At 37.7% G+C, this 22460-nt stretch overlaps 1 protein-coding gene across 3 annotated transcripts in view; it reads left to right on the top strand.

Moving 5' to 3' along the window:
* PCDH11X (protocadherin 11 X-linked) overlaps window positions 1-10710 on the top strand; it is a 416794-nt gene extending 406084 nt beyond the window's left edge. For 2 of the 3 annotated variants that reach the window (XM_064426477.1, XM_064426476.1), the window contains one exon: window positions 7258-10710. In XM_064426477.1, coding sequence (XP_064282547.1) covers window positions 7258-7649 — 392 coding nt within the window. In that variant the 3' untranslated portion in view covers window positions 7650-10710. The remainder of the gene's footprint in view (window positions 1-7257) is intronic. The other variant, XM_064426478.1, reaches the window with a different exon arrangement.
* The last annotated feature ends 11750 nt before the right edge of the window (window positions 10711-22460 follow it).

Genomic DNA, 22460 nt, shown 5'->3' with positions numbered 1-22460 from the left:
TTTCCTTCATGGACACACATAATTTCATGTGAAACTTAAATCTGAAAAACTAGTTGTAGTGTTATATTCTTTGTAAATTCTCTGGAAAGTGACAGCTGAAGCCCTTTTTTATTCAGCATATTATTGTAGGAGGTTGTGTTTATTACAGGAATTTTACATCAGTAGCAGAGCTTAATAAGTATCACTTAAAATGCATAATCTTTGCAGGTATGGGGGGAAAAAATGCTAATTTCACTCTTTACTATATTTCCAGGTCAAAGGTTATTGCTGGAGGATAAACCATTTCTCACTATGTAGTTTCACCTTGTTTAATTGATTTGAATTTGAATTTATATTCCATGTTAAATAATGAACCATGTATTAATAATTAAGAAGGTTCAGTACAAATGGGAAGCAGTTAATTAAATATTAAATAAAGCACATTGTATTAGCCAGTATTGTAATCAATATATTAGATTTTAGGTTATCCATTTTAGATGGTCATTATATTTACTAGTTATAGTTAAAATTCTCATTGGAAACTCAATATACACTTTATAGGCCAAGAAACATGCAGCCTTTGTAAATGACCATATATTTTTCCATAAATTTTAGCAAAACATGGGCATAAAAGATGCATTCAGTTGGACTGTTAGAGCAGTAAGGGTCACTGCCATGTACTCTGTCACACTCATGTTCATTAGGCTGAAAAAAAGAGTTTGCACGAGGTTTGGGGGCTTGGTTTTGTTGTGTTTTCTTTTTTTTTTCCCTTTTTTATGTGAAATCTCTTTCTGTGGAAAACAGTAATTATTGAAGCTGAACTTTTTACAGGAGCATTGCCTTTAGACCATATCTTGGGTATGATTAATACAAGATTGAGGTTCTAGTCAGAATAATAATGAGGTAACCAAATGAAAGATTAATGTGCTTTATGTGTGGCCTATTGTTTGTGAGGGAAAGATTCACTTCACAAGAGTAGTTAATGAGACAGGAATTACCAGAGGCTGACTCACTTGCCCTGGCACTTCCCTCATTTCCTCTCTCCCTCACCAACTTTTCCTTGGCCATCTTTAATAATGATTGCTTGATTTGTTGAATTCAGGTGCAAAATCCTCATACCTCATCCCATCATTTGGATTTTATGACAAGTATTTTTTCTGATTGAATTCAAATTAAAACCAAGGCTGTTAGGATATAAACTGTGTTCACTGGAATGGAAGCAGAGCTGATCCTTGCAAGCTACCCAGCGCAATCTGGCAAGCCTAGGTAGCACAGGAAGATGTGATTTCCCTCATGCCTGTTGGTTCCTCAGTCAGAACATCTGGAGGATCAATCTTCCTCTGATTTCTCACAAGCAAAGCAAGCTCTGTACACGCAGCTGAAAATTAGAGAGTGGTGTGTCCTACTTGTTCTTTGAATAAAAAGGTTCCAAGGGTAGAATTTAAGTAACTCTTTTAGGTTTTTAATTTATTGAGACGTATACAGGAAATAAAATATTCATAGGGAACTCCTCCCAAAGGCATTTTATTATTAAACCAAAAAGCTAGAGTATATTATAGCAGCACTCATTTAGGGTTTCTATATTCAAGCTTCTTCCTCCTGACCTTATTAAAGTAACCCAGTTTACACTAACTACTATGCCCCCCTCCCTTTTTTATTGTTAATGACATTTCTGTTCCCCTCATATGGTGGAGACTCTAAATGATGTTACTCAAGTGGCCACTTTTGGTCACCAGGGTAATTCCAGATGATAATTTCCCTGCATTACGCTTGAGTTCCCGCTCAGATTTAGTACCACATTTAGTAAATACACACGGGCACAACGTGCTGGGGGAGCCTGACCCATTCCTTAGGAACTTCTGGCTGAGAGGAGGAGTTGGGGTTGTCATCTTCATCACTCTGGTGGATTCCTGCTGAGCAGAGAGCGCTGGAGGTGCTCTGGGAGCTGCTGAAAACGAAACGCTTCAGTAAACGAGAGGCACTTCTGGGTGCTGACAGAACAGTGTTGGCACTGCAAGCCATGTATTCATATATGTGCTGTGTTGTGAAAATATGAAAAATAGCTCAGCAATGGCATAATTATGGGCAATTTGCTTAATTGCTTGCTAATTGTTGCTTGCTTTATTATGAAACAAGAGTGCTCTAAATGTAACACTGGATGGTTTGCATCCAAAATGTGTCAAATTCAAAACTGGCTTTTCATTACGACTTCAGCTACATGGCTTTAAGATTCAAGCACTCTGTATTCTGTAGTTTAAGGGTTTTCTCCTTTTTTTTTTTTTTTTTTTTTTTTTAATTGGTTTGGAAATTTTCTTTGCGCTGTTTCTATGCCCCTAAACCTGCATTGGTATAGTGCAGTCTGGTGGTTTCTGAACTTCTAATGAATCTGAGTATTGAACTTCTAATGAATCCGAGTACTTTGCTAATGAATGCATTTACAAATGTCTTTTGATCATTGCTACACACGTGGGTAAAGGTGGAGATCTTTTAAGGCTTCTCCAGGAGCTTGTGTTCTGGATTGTCCAACCCTTAGGAAAGCACATCTTCCTTTCAGCACATGCATTTGGATTTTTCTTCTTTTAAGGGATATGTACAGTTCTGAAAGTTTGGCCTTTTGGAAGGGCTACTCTCTTTTTTTTCAACCAGTATATCCAGACATGAGCAGAGGGTGAGACCAAAAATGCTTTCCAGCCTAATCTCTGTGATTCTGTGGTCAAGTGATGACTTCAGGGCAGAGTGAGGAAAGTTCTCTTGATGTTCTTTCAGTAATACATGTCTCTTTTAAGGCTGGAGGGAATGGGTAGAAAAGAAAGTATGTTGTCTGTACACCAAGTACGCACTGCAATAATCTCACAGGTTTTTCCAACCAAAATGATTCCATAATTGTAACTTTTCACCATTCTGAGACTGCTGGTAACGTACTTGTACCAACAGCCTGTCTTGCTTTGTGAATTTTCCACAAGAAACAATCTTAAAAATGGAACATGATATTAAGCTGGAAATGCCAAAGAATTGTGCCACATTTTATAGACTGAGAAAGAGAGTAGCAGTGTTGAGATGTTGAGTTTTCATCTCCAAAGAGCAAAGAGGAGAATTTACATTTTTATCTAGTACCTCTGAAGTCCCACTCAGACTTTATAACCATAGGAAGTCTCTGGTCAAAACAAAACCAAAAAAACCATACCTTTTTTAGGTATTTTTTGTAACTGTTTTAACTGAAGGAAGGCTATCTGGTAAGGCTGAAATTCCACATTTTCTTGAGTGAAGGTAAATATTCTTGAAAACTGTTTTGAACTATAAATGATGAGACTGTGGAACAATGAAGAAAGTCTTTTAACTGTTGTGCTTTTAGCTATATTTGACAGTTCTGATCTAAACATTTCTTAAGAGCTGACAGACACTTTCTTTAAAAATGTTCTTAGTTCTGCAGACAATTAAAAAAAAATGCATTCCTAAAACAACCTGGAGTTCAAATCAAAGTGGTAAACTCACATGTGCATGAGTGTGATCTATTATAGGAATTAAAAATTCTCTTTTGTATTATTTGAATGTCATGTTTGAAATGTCTCCAGGTAGTATGGAAAATATATCTCAAATTGAGGGTTTATAACTGTGTGAAGTAAGAAATTAGTGAGACTGCTAAGAGTTCAATAGAATGTACTCTTTATTCATAATATGTGGGGAATATGCAAACTCCTATTTCCATTTATAAACTTGTCATGTCTTGTGTGAGAAGATGGTACCAGACACTGAATTTCACTTGCAAGAACCATCATTTCTTCTGAAAATATTCAGAGACAGCTGGAACTTTCTCTTCCTTGATGGGTAGAGGCAGGTGTCAGAGGTGTTTCCTTCCCCTGATTACTTATCAGACTATGCAGAATAATCACCTGCACTACTACTTTGGAATGAGAGGGAAACTTTCAGAATATTTGATTGTCACCCACATTTAGAATGACTTGCAAAGAAACAAAATAGAAGGAAGCTTAAAGAGTAGCAGCCAGAAGGTGCCATGGTCAATTTGCAGAGCCTCTGATAAAGGACCACTTGAACACTGAGCTTCACACCTCCCACAAGTGTGGCTGGAATTATATGTAAGGAAAATAGAGAACGGGTTTGACAAAAAGGAAATCTATTTCATGGCCTGGAAGAGCAGGAAAAAATAGATAATGCTCAGTGAATATTCATTTTCCTACAGTTTGCTCTAGTTTGAATCATTTTCCAAGAGTATTTGCTTAGTGGGTGGGGAAAGTTGTTTGTTTGTTTGACTTCAAAGAGTTTTTTTTCAAAGTTAAGGAAAACTGTATATTTTACATGATATTAACCATAAGCACTAATGAAAAGCATACTCTGGCAACAATATTGAAACAGGATTAAAAGAAAGTTTATGACTTCTGCAAAAGAAGTTTCTTCTAAACGATCCTGCATTGGCAGACTTTTATATTAAAAAAAAAAAACAACAAAAAAAAACCAAAAAAACAACTTAATACCAAAATAATTTGTATTCATATCTTACAATTGTGTCCAGGATAATTATAAAGCTTTGGGGTTTTCTTTCTTGTGTTCTTTTTTTAAATTTTTTTTCATTTTATTTTTTAATAAAACTAAAACTCAGATTAAAATATCTCTTTATTAACAGAATAAGCAAGACTGCAACTTTAACAATATTCTTATTCTTAACATGGTAACCTGTTCCAAGTCTCCAGGTAGTCTGACAGCACGTGGCACAAAATTACTGTCCTGATCTTTGAAATGGTGTGGAGGCTGTTTTATACGTGACCTTTTTCCTTCCACAGTTGCCTTGCCAATGTTAAATGTTAAACTTTTATTGTCAAATGCTTCCTTTTGCTGTTTCAGCTTTGTGTACTCTCTTACTGTAGTTTGAGAAAAATGGTACAGTAGAAGTGTTGTAACCGCTTGCTGTGAAGAATTCAAAACAAGTATTATTTCCAAATAAATAACTGTGTGTTTAACATTTTAACTGCATGAATAGCATTTTAAGGGGGTTTAAATTAATGCAAAAAGGACCAGTTTCTCTACAAAATGGGGATAATTCCACACTTTGTCAAGGTTGTACCTGATTTCAGTGGATTGCCTTCATCAGAATAGAAGCAAACCTGGATAATTAAAGAGCTTAAAAGACTTGAATATACTTAAATTTATGTCTCTAATAGCAGATAGTAGGACACAGAAAGATTAGACTAATCTACCGCTAGAAACTTTTCTTTTTTGCAGTAACTATAGACTGCACTGAATTATTTCCATATTTATGTCTCCTACTGCCCATCAAAAGTGGATTAGTATTGCAACAGCAAGGTGCCAAAGCTTTGTCAGGATTAAACTGAAAAATACTTAGGCAAAATGACTGAGGACATGTTGAAATGCCAGCAATACACCAAAATAACATTTATAAACAATCACTCCTCTAACTGACACATACAGCATCCTGAAGGAGAAATAATCAAGAATAGAGCATTCATGATATAACAAGCAACCAGCTGTCTTCTTAAACATGGTAGATTTTTTAAAAAATGTATCCTGGTTTGGACAGCAGCATTATATGTTTCAATGCCTGAAGGAAAAACTTAATTCCTTTGTATTGAGATGTAACATGGAAATAAGTGTTTGTGCTCTGCAGCTTTACACAGATTTCAACATGCAAAATATTTGTTAAGACAGAAATGCAGCATCTGTTTAAACATAAAGCTCAGAGGGTGGGAGGCTCCTACTCAGCACTCTCATTGCTATAAGTAATTTTTGTGGCATTCCTTCTCCAGTGCTTATGAGCCAGAATCCAATTTTAAGTGCTATTTTCATTAAGACAGGTATTAAAAATATGTTTGTATCTTTCATTGGGAAGTTTTTTGAAGAAAACACAAGGAAATATCCAATCAGATATTCTGCACTTTTAAAGTATTTAACCACATATACAGGAGGAGAATATAAAATTAACACTTGCAATATTAAATCTATTTTGAGGAATCATGTGTAGAAATTTAATTCCATTAATTTTTAATTTGCCTACTATGCTAAAACCACAACTTAAATGAAACAGATCAAGAATATTTATGTATTACATATGAACATCTTTCAGATTTAGTAGTTTACTTTGCCTTTGAACAAATTAACATTTCTACAATCCTTTTTCAAGGGCACATGCCTTGCATCTACTGAAGAAATCTGCTTTGATTACTAGCAAAATATAGAAGTTACATCTTCTTTTGCTAGTACTCTTTGATTTTTCAAGGTGTCCAGTATTGAATGCACGGAGAAATCAATTCTCTTTAAAATAGCTGTTAGGCTCTTTCATTCTTATAACTCTTGAGTGCATCTTTGAGGCCAATGGACCATCTTTGGCTAGTGCCCAATTTAGGGGTTTTTACTTTAAGCAAAGGAAAACAATAAAAAAATCCAGTTTTAAGGAAACAAAACAAAAAAACAACTACTTTTTTTTCAAGTAGTTCTATGCAAATATCTAGAGTAATGGCATTAATTTTTATAAAGTTTTTTATCTTTATTACAGAAATGTCAATTGCAAGGAGTGAAAATATTATTTTAGGTCAGTGGCTGGTCCCGAGGACATGGTCAAGTTGTGCTAGAGGAGGTTTAGATTGGACATTAGGAAAAAAAATTTCTTCACGGAAGGGGTCAGCAAGCATTGGAAGAGGCTGCTCAGGAAGTTGGGGAATCCTGGGAATGTTCAAAAATTGTGGATGTGGCACTTGGGGTTTTTTCAGTGGTGAACGGGGTAATGCTGGGTTAATGGTGTAACTTACTTGTCTTAGAAGTGTTTTCCAACCTGAGCAGTTGTATGATCTAGAAAATCGAGTGTGTAAGGGTCTATTATAAAGTTTTAATGACGGTGTGAACTGTGACAACACTGTGGGCCCCAACATCTGAACCTCCACTGAAGCTCTACACCTGGAGGCATTTTCCTCCCAAAATGTGGCCCTCCTTGTAGGACAGGGATTGCTTTTTGAGGAGGCCTTTTCCTCCCAAAATGTGGCCATCCTTGTGGGACGGTGATTGCTTTTTGAGGAGGCCTTTTCCTCCCAAAATGTGGCCATCCTTGTGGGACGGTGATTGCTTTTTTGAGGAGGCCTTTTCCTCCCAAACTGCAACCATGATTGGAGGACAGGGATTGCTTTGTTGAGGAGGCCTTTTCCTCCCAAAATGTGGCCATCATTGTAGGACGGGAATTGCTTTGCTGACCTTGAATCCCTCTCTGCCTCTGTTCTCACACCCCTGACGGTGTCTTGTGCTTTTCCACCCTTCCAGCTATCGAAGTGAACCTGCAGAAAGCTCTGGCTGAAGCCTCTGAGAACTGCACGCAGGAGTGCCTCATCCTCGGCCACTCCGACAACTGCTGGATGCCGCCGGCCCTGACGCAGTTCCAGCAGCCCAACACCTCCTTGCCATCGTTTGGCTTCCAGCAAGGCTGGGGCCGGGGAGCCAGACCCGAGGGACGCCACACTCTCGGGAGGCCCCTGCCAAAGGACGACAGTGACAAAGGCCAGGCAGGGCCCAGGCCCCAGTTCTACAACACCTGCGAAAGACATTGCGCCGGCGAGGATCCCGTCAAGGTCATCCCCCTGGCAAACTTCGCCGCGTCCCACCCGGCGCCGGGGGCTGGCAGCAGCACCACGTTTATACACGAGCACCAGCTGTAAATGCAGATCTGACAAATCCCGAATTTCAGGCTTTAAGTGTGACTGTGGAGAGTCACGGCCTAGCGCCGCTCCTCAGGCGCGTACAAACTCGTTAGGCTTGTGAATATTTGTGTATATAGAATCCTAAAGCTGAAACGGAAAGTCTAAATCCTTAGGACCTGGTTGAAAGGTTTACTGTAGTTCTTGGTAAAATCCAGAAAATGGGGAAGAGAACCCACAACCCAGAAACAATCAGAAGAAGAACAAAATCCTGTTCATTTTCTTACATGGGCCATGTAGTCCAATTATCTGCCAGCAGTTCTTTCTCCCTTTGAAGGCAATTCCTTCGTACAGTTTGGGGAATATTGCAGTCTAAAAATAACTTACTCAAATTTTTCTTTGTTGTTATAATTTATAGCATATTCATAGATTTCATCTTCCATTTGCTTAGCTTTAGAGATCAAGTGAGCAATTTCTCATTTGATTGCTTGACATAATAGAATTAATAAGATCCTAAAATCTAATTCTTCAGAAGGATGGTATATCTTCCCACCAAAATTTATCTTTTATATAATTAAGAAGGAGAATGTACGTGACAACTGATTTTTATTTTAATTTTTTATTGGCTCAATGTACAGGTATTTATTCTCTGAAAGAATGGAATAGATGAAATAGAAAGCTCTCAACTAGGCTTTTTCTGTGTGAAATAAACAACATGACAATGAGAGGATATCCAAGATCAAAACTGGAAACAATAACAAACAACTTTTTTTAATTTCTAAGATTTTCCTTTATTTAATAATTCAAGGATCAATATTATACTTATTATGTTTTTTAAGCCATAAGTCTATTTCTCTCTTTTTTTTTTCCTTTTTTTCGTCTTGTAGAGCTTGCTTGGCTACTGTTCCTGTTAGTTGAAAATTACATGGGCACTGCTGAAAACAGTAGGAAGTGGGGTAGTTTTTTTTGGCTGATGTGATGTCGTGGCAGCAAGCTACCAGTGTTTTAAAGAATATTTAATAGTGATGTGTACGGCTTTTTTTACAGCTCTATTCACCCGTTGTAAGTATCCAGTAAAAGTTTAACTATCATATTAGTTACTTCATCACAAATCTGTTAGATTAAGAAGTACTTGTCATTGTGGATTAGCTGTTAGAGAATGACTGATAGTGCTCAGCAAAGAAAGAAGAATCTAGGTAATGGAAATTGGATTAATATAAACAAACCCTAATCATATTATTTGAAAACTCTCCAGGTGATTCTCTTTAAAGAGGAAGGATTTTTTTCAATGTTCTCTGTACTGGAGAATATATTCTCTTGGTAAATTCCACAGTGGATGAAAAGGAGTTTCCTTTCTTAGATGAAAAAAACCCATATTTTCTCTAGTATTTCCTTCTAGAACTTTGTTGGTCTTTAGCCATTTAATCATTTGCAGTATGTACATACCAAGGAATTTTTCCTTTAAGACAATGCATAACTTTTTTTTGTTTTATTGCTACATTAAGTGAGACAATCGAAGCTGTATGGAGGGGAAAAACAGTGTGTGAATATTTCCTATGGGTAGAACTCTATGTAGGCTTCATAATGTAACTTAAATCTGTAATTTATAAACAAAACTGTGTGTAAAAATGCTGTAATATTAGCTGCTTGTAAAATTTACAGAAGTTCAAGTTGTTGAGGGTTTCCAATGAATGCTAAAAGAGCTTCTCTTATGTGCCCAGCAGGTATAAGTAGCTTTATATATCGCTGTCCCCACTGTAAATCTATTCAAACCACATTTAGATTTTATGTGCAAAGTAAAAATTTTAAAAAACCTTCACTTTTAACCTACTGATAAGGTTTAATTAATGGACATCAGATTATCTAATGGTGTACTTCTTTTGCTTTCTTTTTTTTTTATTAAAGTAGTTTTCAATAATGTTTAGAAAAGATGTGGCACACTGGCTTCCAGTTGCATGTAAATCCTGGAAAAAAAAATCACAATCCTTTGGGTACTGACACATCTCATTTCCAATTCTGCGACAATTAAAAAATTGACAAATTAATTCATACCTAAACAAAGCCCTTTGTTTGCTTTGGAGACATCAGGAGGAGAGAATTCGGCAGTTATTTTCAGGGATATGCAAAAAATGAGCTTATCTGTAGTTTACACAGATTTACCAAACATACTAATTGTGCAAATTTAGAATAATGCTGGCAGTAATTCCTGCTATTGCAAGCAGAGGTCTTTAGTTTTTAGTACAGATGCTGCTATACCAAATGTTTACAAAATTGGCAGCTCCATTGGAAAACCCTCCTTTTATTTTCTTTTTTTTTTTTCACCTGCAACAGTTCTTTTGGGTCTGAGAATTGTAACTGAAATTTCCTGGCAAAGAATAAATTTCTACAATTTTACAGTTTTTATAGGAAAAGGTGAAGGACCCAGAATTAGTGAGTTTTTTTCATTGTTAGGGGAAAAAAACCCAACAAACTTCAATAATTTAAATATTTAGGGGTTACTTTGGTTTTTACCCTAAGACAGAGAAGCACTTAACCCTGCCCCTTCCTTTGAAAACAAACAAAGAAAAAACCAACAAAACACGCAAACCAAACAACAATAAAAAATTACTTAAACAAAAAGCATTATAAAAATGAGTCTGATTGTAAGTACTAAACATTATCTCCATGAAAATGTGTTTGGTATTCTAAAATTCAGTCAGCAAGATACAGAACAATTACTTGTAAATACACATTCTCTATCAGGAGATAAATTGTTCCCTCATTTTTATATATTATATCCCTAATATATAAAAATACACATTTGAGGCAGCATTTTTCTGAGTAGCATGTCAGTATCCAGAGGAATAATGTTACTAGAGACTCGTTACACATCTTGCCATATATATAAATAATTTATCTAGTACATAGACTGTATATTTTTGTGTAATTTTTTTTCCCTTTTTTAGTCATTTAACTTATTTTATCTTACTTGTGTGAATTTGTGGAGAAAACAATTCTATATACAATATACAGTAAAATGCTAGTTACATGATTAGATTTGTTCCATACTGTGTAACAATAAAGGAAAACCTTTGCCTTCAAAGTGATGTGTCACACAGTCAAGCCTAGATTATTCCCCCTCCAAGCTCGTGCTTGTTGCACTCGTGAGTATTGCAAAAAGGATTATTTACATATTGTAAAGCAGTCAGTGCTAAAATAAAAAACAAACAAACAAACAAAAAACTGTTAAAAGAGAGAACCGAGTCAAACTGTTTGAAGTAAGAGATGCTGTTTCTTTGTTTTCCTGAGCTGTGCTGCATATTGAATATTCTAAATATTCTAAAGAATAATTGAGTACGTGTCCTGGCCAGGCAGAGCCTGCAGAGCACCTGCTCTGGGCTGGGAGCTGGCTGGATGCAGGTCATTTAGCTAATTAGCATGGCAATGAGCCCGTGCTAATAGGACTTGGGGGTTTATGAATGGCAGCTCCACACAGCATCAGTCCTGTGGTGCTGAGCCCAGCCGGGAGCAGAGCCCAGCCTTGGCATCCCTGGGCCTGAAATCCCTCCTGGATTCGGGATTTCCGTCAGAGAAGGGAATTTGGCTCTGTACCCTGAGCAAGCTGTAACCCATGGGGAGCCCAAAGCCAGCACTGTTCCCCTGCTCCCAGCTCGGTCCAGCCTAAGGCAGAGCCTAAATATTTCCGCTGCTAATGGATGATTAGCTCAAGGTCGTTGGAGTCAAGCTGAGGTTTTAAAGTTGGAAAATTTAAGCTCGGCTTTATTTGATTTCTCATGTTTTCCTTTTGCAGGTTGAATACCGACTCTTAATCAATGAGAAGCAATTAAATGATCACACTGCAGTTTACTACCCTGATTTAGCTGGGTAAATAAATGGGAAGGAATTGGTTTGTGCAGACACAAAGTAAAGTTGAAGGCAAAGATTTTATTTGGTATACATAGGAAAATTGTGTATAACTTATGTTATCCCTAGTGAAGAAAGAGATTGACGATTTCTTGTAAATATTTGAGTTTGTATTTCTGGGAAATCTCCCTGCTCTGTGGCATACTACAGGATCTGAGAGTGAGCAGTGTGTGTCTGTGTATTGAAACAGCCCTAACCACACTCTACAAATAATGCAGCTGGACACCATATACAGTCCAGCAGCATTTCAAGTCCAGTCAATTTGCAGTAGTTCTATTTCAGGTTTCTGTACAGCATGTTGTCTTGTTAATTACAATGCTTATTAATAAACTAGATCCACAAAAGCAGTTTTCTCCTTTGCACTGTTTTCTTTGGGTTTCTGAAACATAAGTTGTTTAAAAGTATTCCTCCAGCTACACTTTTCCCCCATTTTCAAGTGGGAACTTTCCAAATTTCTTTTTACTGGGAAGCCCCAAACTGTCAGAAAGTCAAGAAAATTTAACTTCATTTGCAGTTGCTTCATGCATGTGAGTAGAAGGCTTCTGGTAAGCAATAAAAATATTCACACAATGTGTACAACAATTGAGCTTTATATGCTCAGAAAGATCTTGCATTTCTGTGCCATTTCTCTTTGTACCAAGCTCCCCCTTTGTACTATGCCTCTGATACATTTACTTATAGAAAATCATTATGAGCTGGAGGCAGGAGTGTTTATGGTGTTTGCTTTGTTAGAAAATAAGCTATTTCTAATTGAGAGAACATGGTTAATGAGTTGTTGTTGAGCTAAAGGGATTATCCTCTCACCATGAATGTGATATAAAGAAATAACCATCAAACGAGGAACTAATGAAACAACATTTTATGCATTTTTCTATCTTATTTTAGTCCATATTTAAAGAGCAGCTCTTGTTGGACTGATACTAAGGCAGTAATATCTTATTCTTTGATGCAGTTATGGCTTTTATGTCTGCAGGACCCTTTCAAGCAGGAAAATATTCTTTATTTTGGCATCAGAGCTGTGCACGAGTAGATTCCCTTACAGCCAATAACTGCTGACACATCAGTTGCTAGGCTAGATAATATATTCCACCTCCAAATTAAGAAAATGGATGAAAATTTATGGAGCTGAAGGGTTTCCCTAGTTTGGATGAAGTTGACAATATTTTGCAGGGCCACCTCAGGAGGCAAATAAAGTGGAATTTCACAAAGATGTGGCCAAACAAGAAGAGAGCAAGGCAGAAACATGTAGCACCTGAAGAAGTGCAAATTTTGTCACTGGTGTCACTGCAGAGCTGCAGGGGAATTGCAGAATTGTGCTCCCATCCTTCTGCTTTCCTCCCTGCAGGGAGCACCTGGAGCCCTGCTCTGGCAAGATGGAAACTCCTGAATCCCAGGGATTTGCTGGCCAGCCCTACAAAATGCAATATTTTCACCAAAGTGTTCAAAAAACATCTCTTGCCTGTAGGAAGGCTTCAACTCCTGCTGGGTAATTTGGGCTGAGGGAAGGCCTTGCTGGAACATGCACATGGATTTATTTAAAATAGAACATTTATTTCCCAGCAGCAGACAGTTTTGGAGATGTGCTGCCCATATGATATTTTAACATTTCTGTCTTTTCCCCAGGTTTTTCCAGGTGTGGCCTCAGGGCTGAGCTGCAGCTGGAGCAGCCCTGAGTCTGCTCCTCCTCAGAAGTGCCACGTGCCAAGCAGAAGAGGAAACAAGCAAGAAGGGGCTTCCTGCAGCAGCCAGAAAACAGCTCTTCTCCCTTGAGTGATCATGAAAGTAATTTTTAATAAGGTACTTGTGGACTCTACTTCCAAATAAGTCTTTCTTCAAGATGTATCCTTTGTGTCCTGGTCCTTGCATTCCTATTCCAGTATGAAGACACGGCATGTCTGATAACTACAGTGACACTAATAATGTATTTCCACTTTTATTTTTATTATTTTTGTGATTTAGATGTCTTTTGCTGGTGCTAAGTTAATGCTTAAAGCTAAAGCTCTAGCAGTAGATGTGTTTAGGATGTCACAGCTTGGTCTTCATATTTAATTCAAAGCAGAAATTAAAACCTGTGGCTCCATGCGTTCTGCTGTTCACTATGGAATTGGAGCTTCCTCTTCTCACTCTTTTCCTCCACCAGGATTAAGTCTGTGTTTATAAAAAGGGAAGTTACTGAGCACATCCATCCAAGAGACAGATGAATGAGGTGCCTGGGAGCTCTGTGCTAGATTTTAACCCATAGCTGTAAGCCACCAGCTGTGAGGTGTTCTAGAGCAGATGAGTAGGATGTGCAAAGAAAAAAAGGACATTTTATAATGCACTGAAATGAAGTTATTCATTGCCACTGCAGCTGTTATGCATGTAGTAAAAGAGTTGATTAACATAATGAGATTAAACTAAGAGAAATTGCTTTTAACCTGTGCTTAGCTTGAGTTGTTGTTTAGTTACCAGAGATGATAAAAGGCTGTAGCCAAAAGCTTGTCTAAACTTTCCAAATTTCAGCTGTTCTATAAAGGATGTGCAGTTTTCCTTCTCTGCTGTGTAGATCAAGCTTCTGTGTACAGAGGGAAGTTAAAATCAGTCTGAAAAATGAAGTGATTATAAGAGGGGTGAGTAGGTGGGAGGAAGGGTGACTACTTTGAATATTTTTGGGGAAAAAAGATACAGAAAAGCAAAAAAAACAAACAATTTTTCCAGCTAAGAGGTACACTGAGATTCACTGGGCTGTCTGCAGTGAAATGCTAATTTTATTCATTAGCATTTTATAGATATGTAAAATTTTTGGTTTGCATAGAAATATCTGTTGAAATCAATATAATCAAGATCTGTAATGACAAAGGAGACCTACTTGGAATACTTTGAGGCCTCTTTAAAAAGGCTCTTTCCCCAGGAAATCTTACAGGCTCATTTGTAGAAAATATAAAGGGACTCTTGCTGTTGCTGTGCAAAAGCAAATGCTTTGAAGTGATTGGAACTGGAGAGAGCAGAATGGAGCAGAATGGTTTAAAAACTGAAACTTGATGAAAAAAGAAATATACATAATCAATCTACATATAAGTGTAGACACTCCAAATGTAATCATCATTGTTTTCAAAGTTCATCTCTGAATGAGAGACAAATGTCAGCATTGGGTACCAGGTTAGATTCTGCACATAATTTAAAAATATTCATCATCCTATGGAGGCGTGCACAGAGTCAGAGCTCCCTGTCTTGGCAGATCCAAGCTGATGTTTGTTTGTTTTAATTGCAGCAGAGACATTTAGCACCGTGCCTGCCTGGTAGTGTAGGAAATGTAATGCAGGGCCTTGACATCTGAAAAGTAAAGATTGTCTGAGCTGACTCGTAAAAATGATGCTGGGGAAATTGGCAAAGAAAACAAGTCTGTGAAATTCTAAACAAGCGTTTTAAACGCAGAAAAAAAGAATCTAAAGGGTCACATTTGCAGCTTATGTGCTGCAGATAATGTGCTGCACAGCTCCTTCCCTATAAAGCAAAATTGTCACCGTGAGGCAGGGGAAGATTGAGCCTTTTTGTTAGCTGGAGTCACTCCTGCAATGATTGCACACAATCAATCTACTCGGGTTTTTTAATGCTTCTTATCAGATTTCAGCCTATTGACTCAAAAATGTGTTTCTTGTCAGTGTAAAACTACTGAATATTAAAGAAAAGATAAAATTTTCCAACCTCAAAGCTGTCACTTCAGTCTACAAAAGGCAGTTATTGAAGCCTATTACTGTTTTGGCAGTGCTTGTCTGAAATTCCCTCAAAATATGCCACTAAAATTCAAAGAAAGGACTACAAAACCACTAATATTGAAGATTTATGCTGTAAAATTTGAGTAAATTTGCATATAAATGATTCATTGAATATAAGACATAATGAAAATTCAGGAATCTTAATGTTTACTCTATGTAGAACAGCTGATGTGAGTACCTGAATAATATAATATAATATAATATAATATAATATAATATAATATAACATAATATAATCTAAGTCCAAACATTAAATACCATCTTGGACACTTTCAATCCCAACCCTAACAGAGACAACTTCCCTTTCTTCAGCCCCTTGCTCAATGCTGTTCTGGCACATCACTCTCTGCTCTGTTGGAAAGCCAACTGTGCTTAGGCATGTGCACCTGTACCCCAGAGGAACCAAACAAAAACATTAAATAATCTTTCTCTTTGTGCAGGGGAAACATCAAGAGGGAGAAAGAAATCTGCAAGAAGTGTTGGCATGATGCAGGGAAATTGTTAAATTAAATGTCATGTCTCTTCATGACGAAAAAGAAAGCTCTTCTGAAGTGGGAAAATGTATTTTTATGAGTTTACCTGTTTGTTAACTGTTTAAATTTGAGCTACCTGTGGCTGCAAGAAGGTAAGAAAAGTGTTATCTCAATGAAATTGCTTTCCCACAGCATCATTGTCACCTGGGCAGAGGTGACACGCAGAGGAGGAGCCCTTCAGTGAGGAGCTCGTGTTGGACTGACCCAGGGGGTGTCACCAAGCCCCAGTGCCTGGGAATCTCCTGGAATGCCATCATCCACACTGTGCAGCAGCACAGCTCTGCCAGTGCCATTTTGAACAGGAAAAGCACTAAAATCTAGTTTTCCATTAGATGGTTTCGATATCTAGCAGCTCCTTCTGGGCACATCCCAAACTCCTTCTCACTGGAGTTTCCCAAGTTTACTCGGGCAAAGTCTGCACCATTAAGCTTTAAGATTTTTTTTTTTTACTAATTACTAATTCATTATTTTCTGGACTGTGTCAACACTGCATGTTCTCCACATGGCCAGGAATGAGCTGCCAAAAGCCTGTAGCTCAATAGCAGCTGCCTTGTCCAACGTATCTGTCTCACATGCTGCAGCACGTGGCACTGAAATTAGGACTTGCTGCCAGATTTGGCAAATTTCTGCTTCCCAGAAAGGATCTCAGCTCGTGAGATTGCCAGGAACACCTATTAGATAAGGTCATATTTGGATGCAGTTGGCAAAAACTTAATTAAAGTAACTCCAGCTGTAGTAATACCAGTGGTAGGCAGTTTGTGGCAGATGCAATGAGGATTTTAGCCTGAAAAACTTCTTTAGTAGTGCTCTCCAAGCCAATTCTTCAAGGATAAAAGACCTGAGATACAGGTTTAAGATGGGAAATATGTACAGGCAGTAAAAGTGTGGGTGTTGGTATGAAGGAAATAATGTCTGAGCTGCCTTTACCTGGTTCTCAGCTCAGCTGGGCATAAATATGCACAGTAAATGTGCACTCTGTATTTTTTTATATCTCTAAATCATTATCCCTCAACTTTATTCCTTGTATCATAAACCTTTTTAACTATCCCAAAATTTTCTGAGTTACTGACCTTCCAAAGGAATTTTCCCCAAACCTTTAGTTGCTCAGCCATAGTTACCTTCACAGACCAGGTGTGACATGAAAATATCATAAAACCAGATATAAATTCAGGGAACTTCTTGTGATTTTAGTGCAGAAAGTTCATATCCAGAATAGGAAAATTATTCTTTTATACAGCTACATTACACTTCTTACCTGGAAGTGCAGGCACTTGATAAAGTTCCACATTCATATTGTATTTCATGCAGATTTTACAACTTGATTTGGCATTTTCTTAAGTGAGTCTGTGGCAGCTGTAGTAACTAAAGGCTCACAGATTATTCTGCACAGGAATTTTTGCTCAGTTTATGAACACTAATTTAAACAGGCTGAATTTGGGACTATTGATTCCATAACTTTCAGTTACCATAAAGGGTTTAAAATTAAATGATCAATTGAATGCTGACCCTAGAGAGGCTTTGGCTGTCCACCATAAGTCTAAGTTTTACATAAGTAGATTTTAACTATATTGTTTAATAAAAGAGCTGAATTAATCAAGGTTATTGTAACCTTGTTTGTTTAAATTTTTTAAAAAAGGGGGAAACTGTGTGTTTACTGCAGAAAATTGTGCAGTAAAATTGCCTTTTACTCCTGAAATGTGTTAATTTATAGTAGTATTATTACTATGGGAAATTATATGTATTGAAATAACACTGACAAAGGTGATTTGTACAAACCAGTGTTACATCCCACACTTCTGTCTCTAAGCAGCAGAGGTAAAAAAAGATGAAGGACATTGTAAATTCTTGGTAATATCTTTGAATAGTGTGGCAGTTTGTTCCTTTCTGGCCTTTCCATGCAGCTACCACAATTTCAGCAACAAATAAAATGATTTGAGCAAAAATGGAAACAGATGTAGCTCTCAATTTCTGTTTAAGGGAGCTTGCATTCTAGGGTAATTTAAATGTGATGCTAGAAATTAGGATAGAAAAGGTAATTGAGCCATCCTAATTTTAATATAATTATCAACAAGCAAAATTAAGAGAAACCAGTTAAGCTGAGTGCTCGAGGAAATGCAGGCAATAGGGAAACTGTCAACAAAGCACATTCTGGTTTCTAAAGCTACCATGAAGTCTTGGGAGTTGAATTCTGTAATGGAATGAAATTAGCATTAAAATTTATATTAACATGATAACTTTTATAGTCAAGTTACACTGCCCAGCTGTCCCTGCCAGAGCTTTCCTCTCCTTTGAATGCGAGCTTTCAAGTGCTCAGACTTTGCAGATGTGATTTATTTTTCATTTGCCATAACTAACGTTACTACTTGTCCCAGTAATTTTATTTGGCTTTTCCCACTGCAGTTTTCCAACAGTATTTGATAATCCTTGTACTGCTGCAGAAGAATAGTTGAAGATTTTCTCCAAAGAGATACTCATCCCTGAGAAGGCAGCGAATATGAGTGCCTCACTGTCATTTATTGCAGAAAGCAGTGCTGTAATTCTGTCATTGCATCATCTGTTCAGCCCAGGTTATTCACTCTTCTGCATTATCAAGATTGAGTTTTTCCTCCCTGAGAAACAGCAGCTGGAACAATTTCCAAAATGACAGCTTAAGTGACTCCATGGTTCTTTAATATCTACTCAGAACTCTTGTCTCCTTGCAAATTTTCATTGCTTTCTTTAAAAGCAGCTTGTGAGAAAGGTAATACATTATTAATGCTACATGTCATAAAATAAAATAAATACTTACCTTTTGAAGAAGCTGATCCACTAATCAAGAGTAAATGAATGCACCTGAATTATTCAAAGAACCTCAAATAGTGCAACTTGTACTCAAATTGAATATTGTGAATAGAATATTTGCAACATAACAAAAAGAATTTCCAGTCATATTAACTCCTCCATTTTCATAACAGGAAATGGGATTTTTTATTCTTTTTAATAATTTTAAATATTTTGCCCACTTTGCAAAGGCAAAAAGATCCAGGGTAGGTTTGGGCACTTTGTTAGCCTTAAGCAGCCTCCTAAAATAAAGTTTCTGTTGCTGAGAGCAGTTGTTGGGGCAGGTGTTCCATGTTTCAAAGGAAGCAGGTAGGGCTCTGCTCCTGAGCTGCAGAATCACGCCTCACTTACTGGGAGCTGCAGGTTGGCACTCACTGAACAGCTGTGCAAAGAACAGGGGAAATGCCACCACTTGTTGGGAGAAAGGCAGCACTGCTGAGCTGGCAGCACTTCCAACCAGTGAGTGACAGCATCAAGGGCAAGGCAGGAACGAGATCTCAGGCAATTAATTAAAAACAGCTCCTGCAGCCAGAATTTCCTTCCTCCCTATTACAATCCATTCATGTCAATGAAGTTTCTGGCGCTGCTTCAGGAATGTTTCACTACAGCACCCTGTTTTCCACAGTGTGCTGTTTATACCATATCCCTCACAGATATTTGCAATTTCCAGCAGCCTTCTTTGGGGGAAAAAAAAGCCCCTAAAAGTAGCTGTGCCACATTTCTCAATGCATCTGCAAAATCTTGTCCTTACGAACAGAAGGCTCCCAAGTTCTGGGTCATGTTCAGGTTACCATTTCCTTTAGATGTTTTTATTGAATGGATTCTCCTGGATTCAAATAGACCTGCCCAGGAACAATTACAGGTTGGTAAAAGCAATTATATTCTACCCAAGGAAGTAGAGCAAAGAATTAGAGTTTGTGATTCTATTCCTCACTGGTTCAGAGATCCAGTCTCTAATCCTTGGTATAATCAAGTCTCCCTTCTCAGTTCAGTTTGCTTGTTCAGTAAATTCCTGATTTCCTAGTATTTCACTAAAAATTTTTTTCAGGGAAAAGACAGGTAGAAGGGGAGAAAGATATCTTCAAGAAGACAGACAAATAACATCTCAAAATCTAAAAAATAGCAGAATGTTGCTTCAGACACACAGTGCCTGTCCTCATTCACTGGGGCTGCTGACCTGCTGGAATAGCTTGGAACAGCCTTTACCTGAGCCTGAAACCAGTGCTGATATTTTCTATATTCTAATATCCCTGTAACCTCTGTGCTACTCAATAAATCACACAGCTATGTTTAATTTAAACAACATCAACAACGTGGAAGTATTACAGTTCTGAACAGGATTTGGAACTGCAGATGCCATTTGGGAATTTGAGATTTGGCAGGCATTCCTCGACCTGTGATCCTATTACCAGAGATTCCAAATTAATGCTCAAATCAAGCAGCAAGTTTGAGACCTCAAACCTGGTCCAATTCCTGTTGGAATCAATGGGTTTTTTTCAGGGAATTCACTGGCCATCTGTTGAAACCAAATGTGTTTTGTATTTTGTGACAAAAAGAGTAAAAAGCAAGAGAATATTTTCATCTCAGATAGTATTTTCATTAGAGAAAAGCCACAATCTGGAGCTGCGGGATTTACAAGCCCCCTTTGTTCTGTCCTGGAAGAACAAAATGTCCCCAAATACCAATATTCCCATTAACTTTACGTGCCATGTCTCTGGAATAAAGATATTTTTCTGGTTGTGATTCAAAAACATTGCAAAAATCTGCAATAATCTTGAAGAAAAGCAACTTCTGCCCAGAGAATACGCCAATTTCCTTCAGAATTGAGCATTAATCTAAGAACATTAAGTACACACTGAGCTCTATCAGATTTACTGAAATGTAAGAGAGTCACTTAAGTGTTGTTATATTTTCCTACTCAACTTTGATCATGTTAACATGCCTTCACAGATTGCTTTACAAATTGTTTTAAGCTGTGTACTACATAAGTGATAGAATATCTGTATATTTATATACACAAGACAAGCTCTTTTTCAATACAGAGTGAGCAGGTCAAAGCAGAGGCAGAGAGAATGTATTTGTCACATCTTCTATTCAACCCCATTTGTTTTTCCATCTACATGTATTCATGATAAATCTACTAAAACATGCTGGAATGCACTGGAAGGGCAGCCTCAATAATGTCAGGAGATTTATGTTAGCAGGACTGGGTTGTAACAGCAGTATCACTTTCCATTTCAAGCCTGTGATAAAACCTCTGCTGCTGCTTGAGAGCTGTCTGACAAAACATTTCCTTGTTTCAAACGTGGCAGGGAGATGAATGATGAGGTTGGCAGAATGCTGCAGATAAAAGGTTAGGAACATTCTTTATCCAGATTATTTTCTGAGAATAACTTGGAATGAAATATAGATTATCCCTTTTAAATCTGGAATCCTTATTCATGTTTTGCTGGGTGCTGGAATTTTCATGACTTGAGCTATCAGAACCTATATCCAGTAAAGCTGACCAAAAGATTTTCATCAGCCTACAGTGGACCTTGAATCATGCATTAAATGCATAGGGTTTCTCTTACAGCATTGAAAACATATCTTAATTTATTTTATATATTTTATTTAATAAATCTCTCTCTACCATCAAAAAGAAAATGCATTTACTATTAGTTAGCAAAATGAATGATTACTTTGAAGATTAGCCACCTTTCTTTCTGTCCTTAGTAGTCTGAGTATGCCTTGCCCTGTTGTTAGTATCCTTCACACCACCTTTTTCCTGTCAGAATATTCAGGGTGAATATTAAAACACTCAATTTCTTTATTTGTAGTGTATTTTTCATACAAGAACAGCTCTGGATAAAATTACAATTTTTTTACAGTGCTCTGCTCTCTTGGTGTGCTTTGATTTTGAGATCAGTGTCTGGCAAGCGTGGATGTAATCTCTGGTTCAGGCTGAATTTGGCAGCTGCACAGAAGGAGCTCTGGCTGGATGAAGGAAGGGCTGCCTGGCAGAAAAGCCCTTTTCAGGATGAGTTTGGTCTATCCTGATTGTGTAATTTGGGAGGGATTCAAAGCCTAATAAAAATCATTTGTAAAAAATGGTTGAAGTATGATATAGAGAACAAAAAGCATTGACAATGCTGGGGGAAAAATATCACACTTTCCTGTCTTATCAGTCAGTCATAAAATGTAATTGGCCCAGCTGTACAACATGGCACGAATCATTAGGGTGACATTCTCCTGTCCTCACTCATTTCTCTCCTGCTGTATCTCCCAGGTCTGAGGTGGGCAGCTATTTTTAATTCTGAGAGCTCTCATGTGCCAGGTCCCACAAGAATGGATGCTGTCCTCCATCCTGCTCAACATCTGTCACAGACGTTCCACACTCAACAGCCGCTGACACCTGACAGTGCAGCTCATTTCTCAGGCACAAACAGCATCACCCATCTCCCTGAGTGACCAGAGGAGGAGCAGCTGTCTTGGGACTTTCAGAAGAGCTAAACAACAGGGATCTTTCCTCATGAGCAGACTTAGCTGCAGCGCAGGTTTCTCCAGCCAAGCTTAAATCAATTCAGGACCTGCATCCACCCTGCAGCCACAGGTTCTTTGGGTCCTGTCACTCTGCAGTGGCAAAGGGGCAATAAACTCAAAAGTGGAGTGATTAGAAGTATATTAGAAAATGATGAGTGGTGTCTGACAGGTGAAGAGGAATTAATTGCCCATCAAAGAACTAGAACAAAACTAGCAAAGAGTTCAGAGCGTGGCAAGAAAGGTGGCTGTAGTTCATGTCTGGCATTCCTGCCTACTGCTGCTGTCACTGCTTAGAGCTT

The sequence above is a fragment of the Passer domesticus genome, chromosome 7 (assembly GCF_036417665.1).
Source record: "Passer domesticus isolate bPasDom1 chromosome 7, bPasDom1.hap1, whole genome shotgun sequence".
NCBI lineage: Eukaryota > Metazoa > Chordata > Aves > Passeriformes > Passeridae > Passer > Passer domesticus.
The sequence above is the reverse complement of the archived record's forward strand: the minus strand, read 5'-3'. Positions and strand labels throughout refer to the sequence as shown.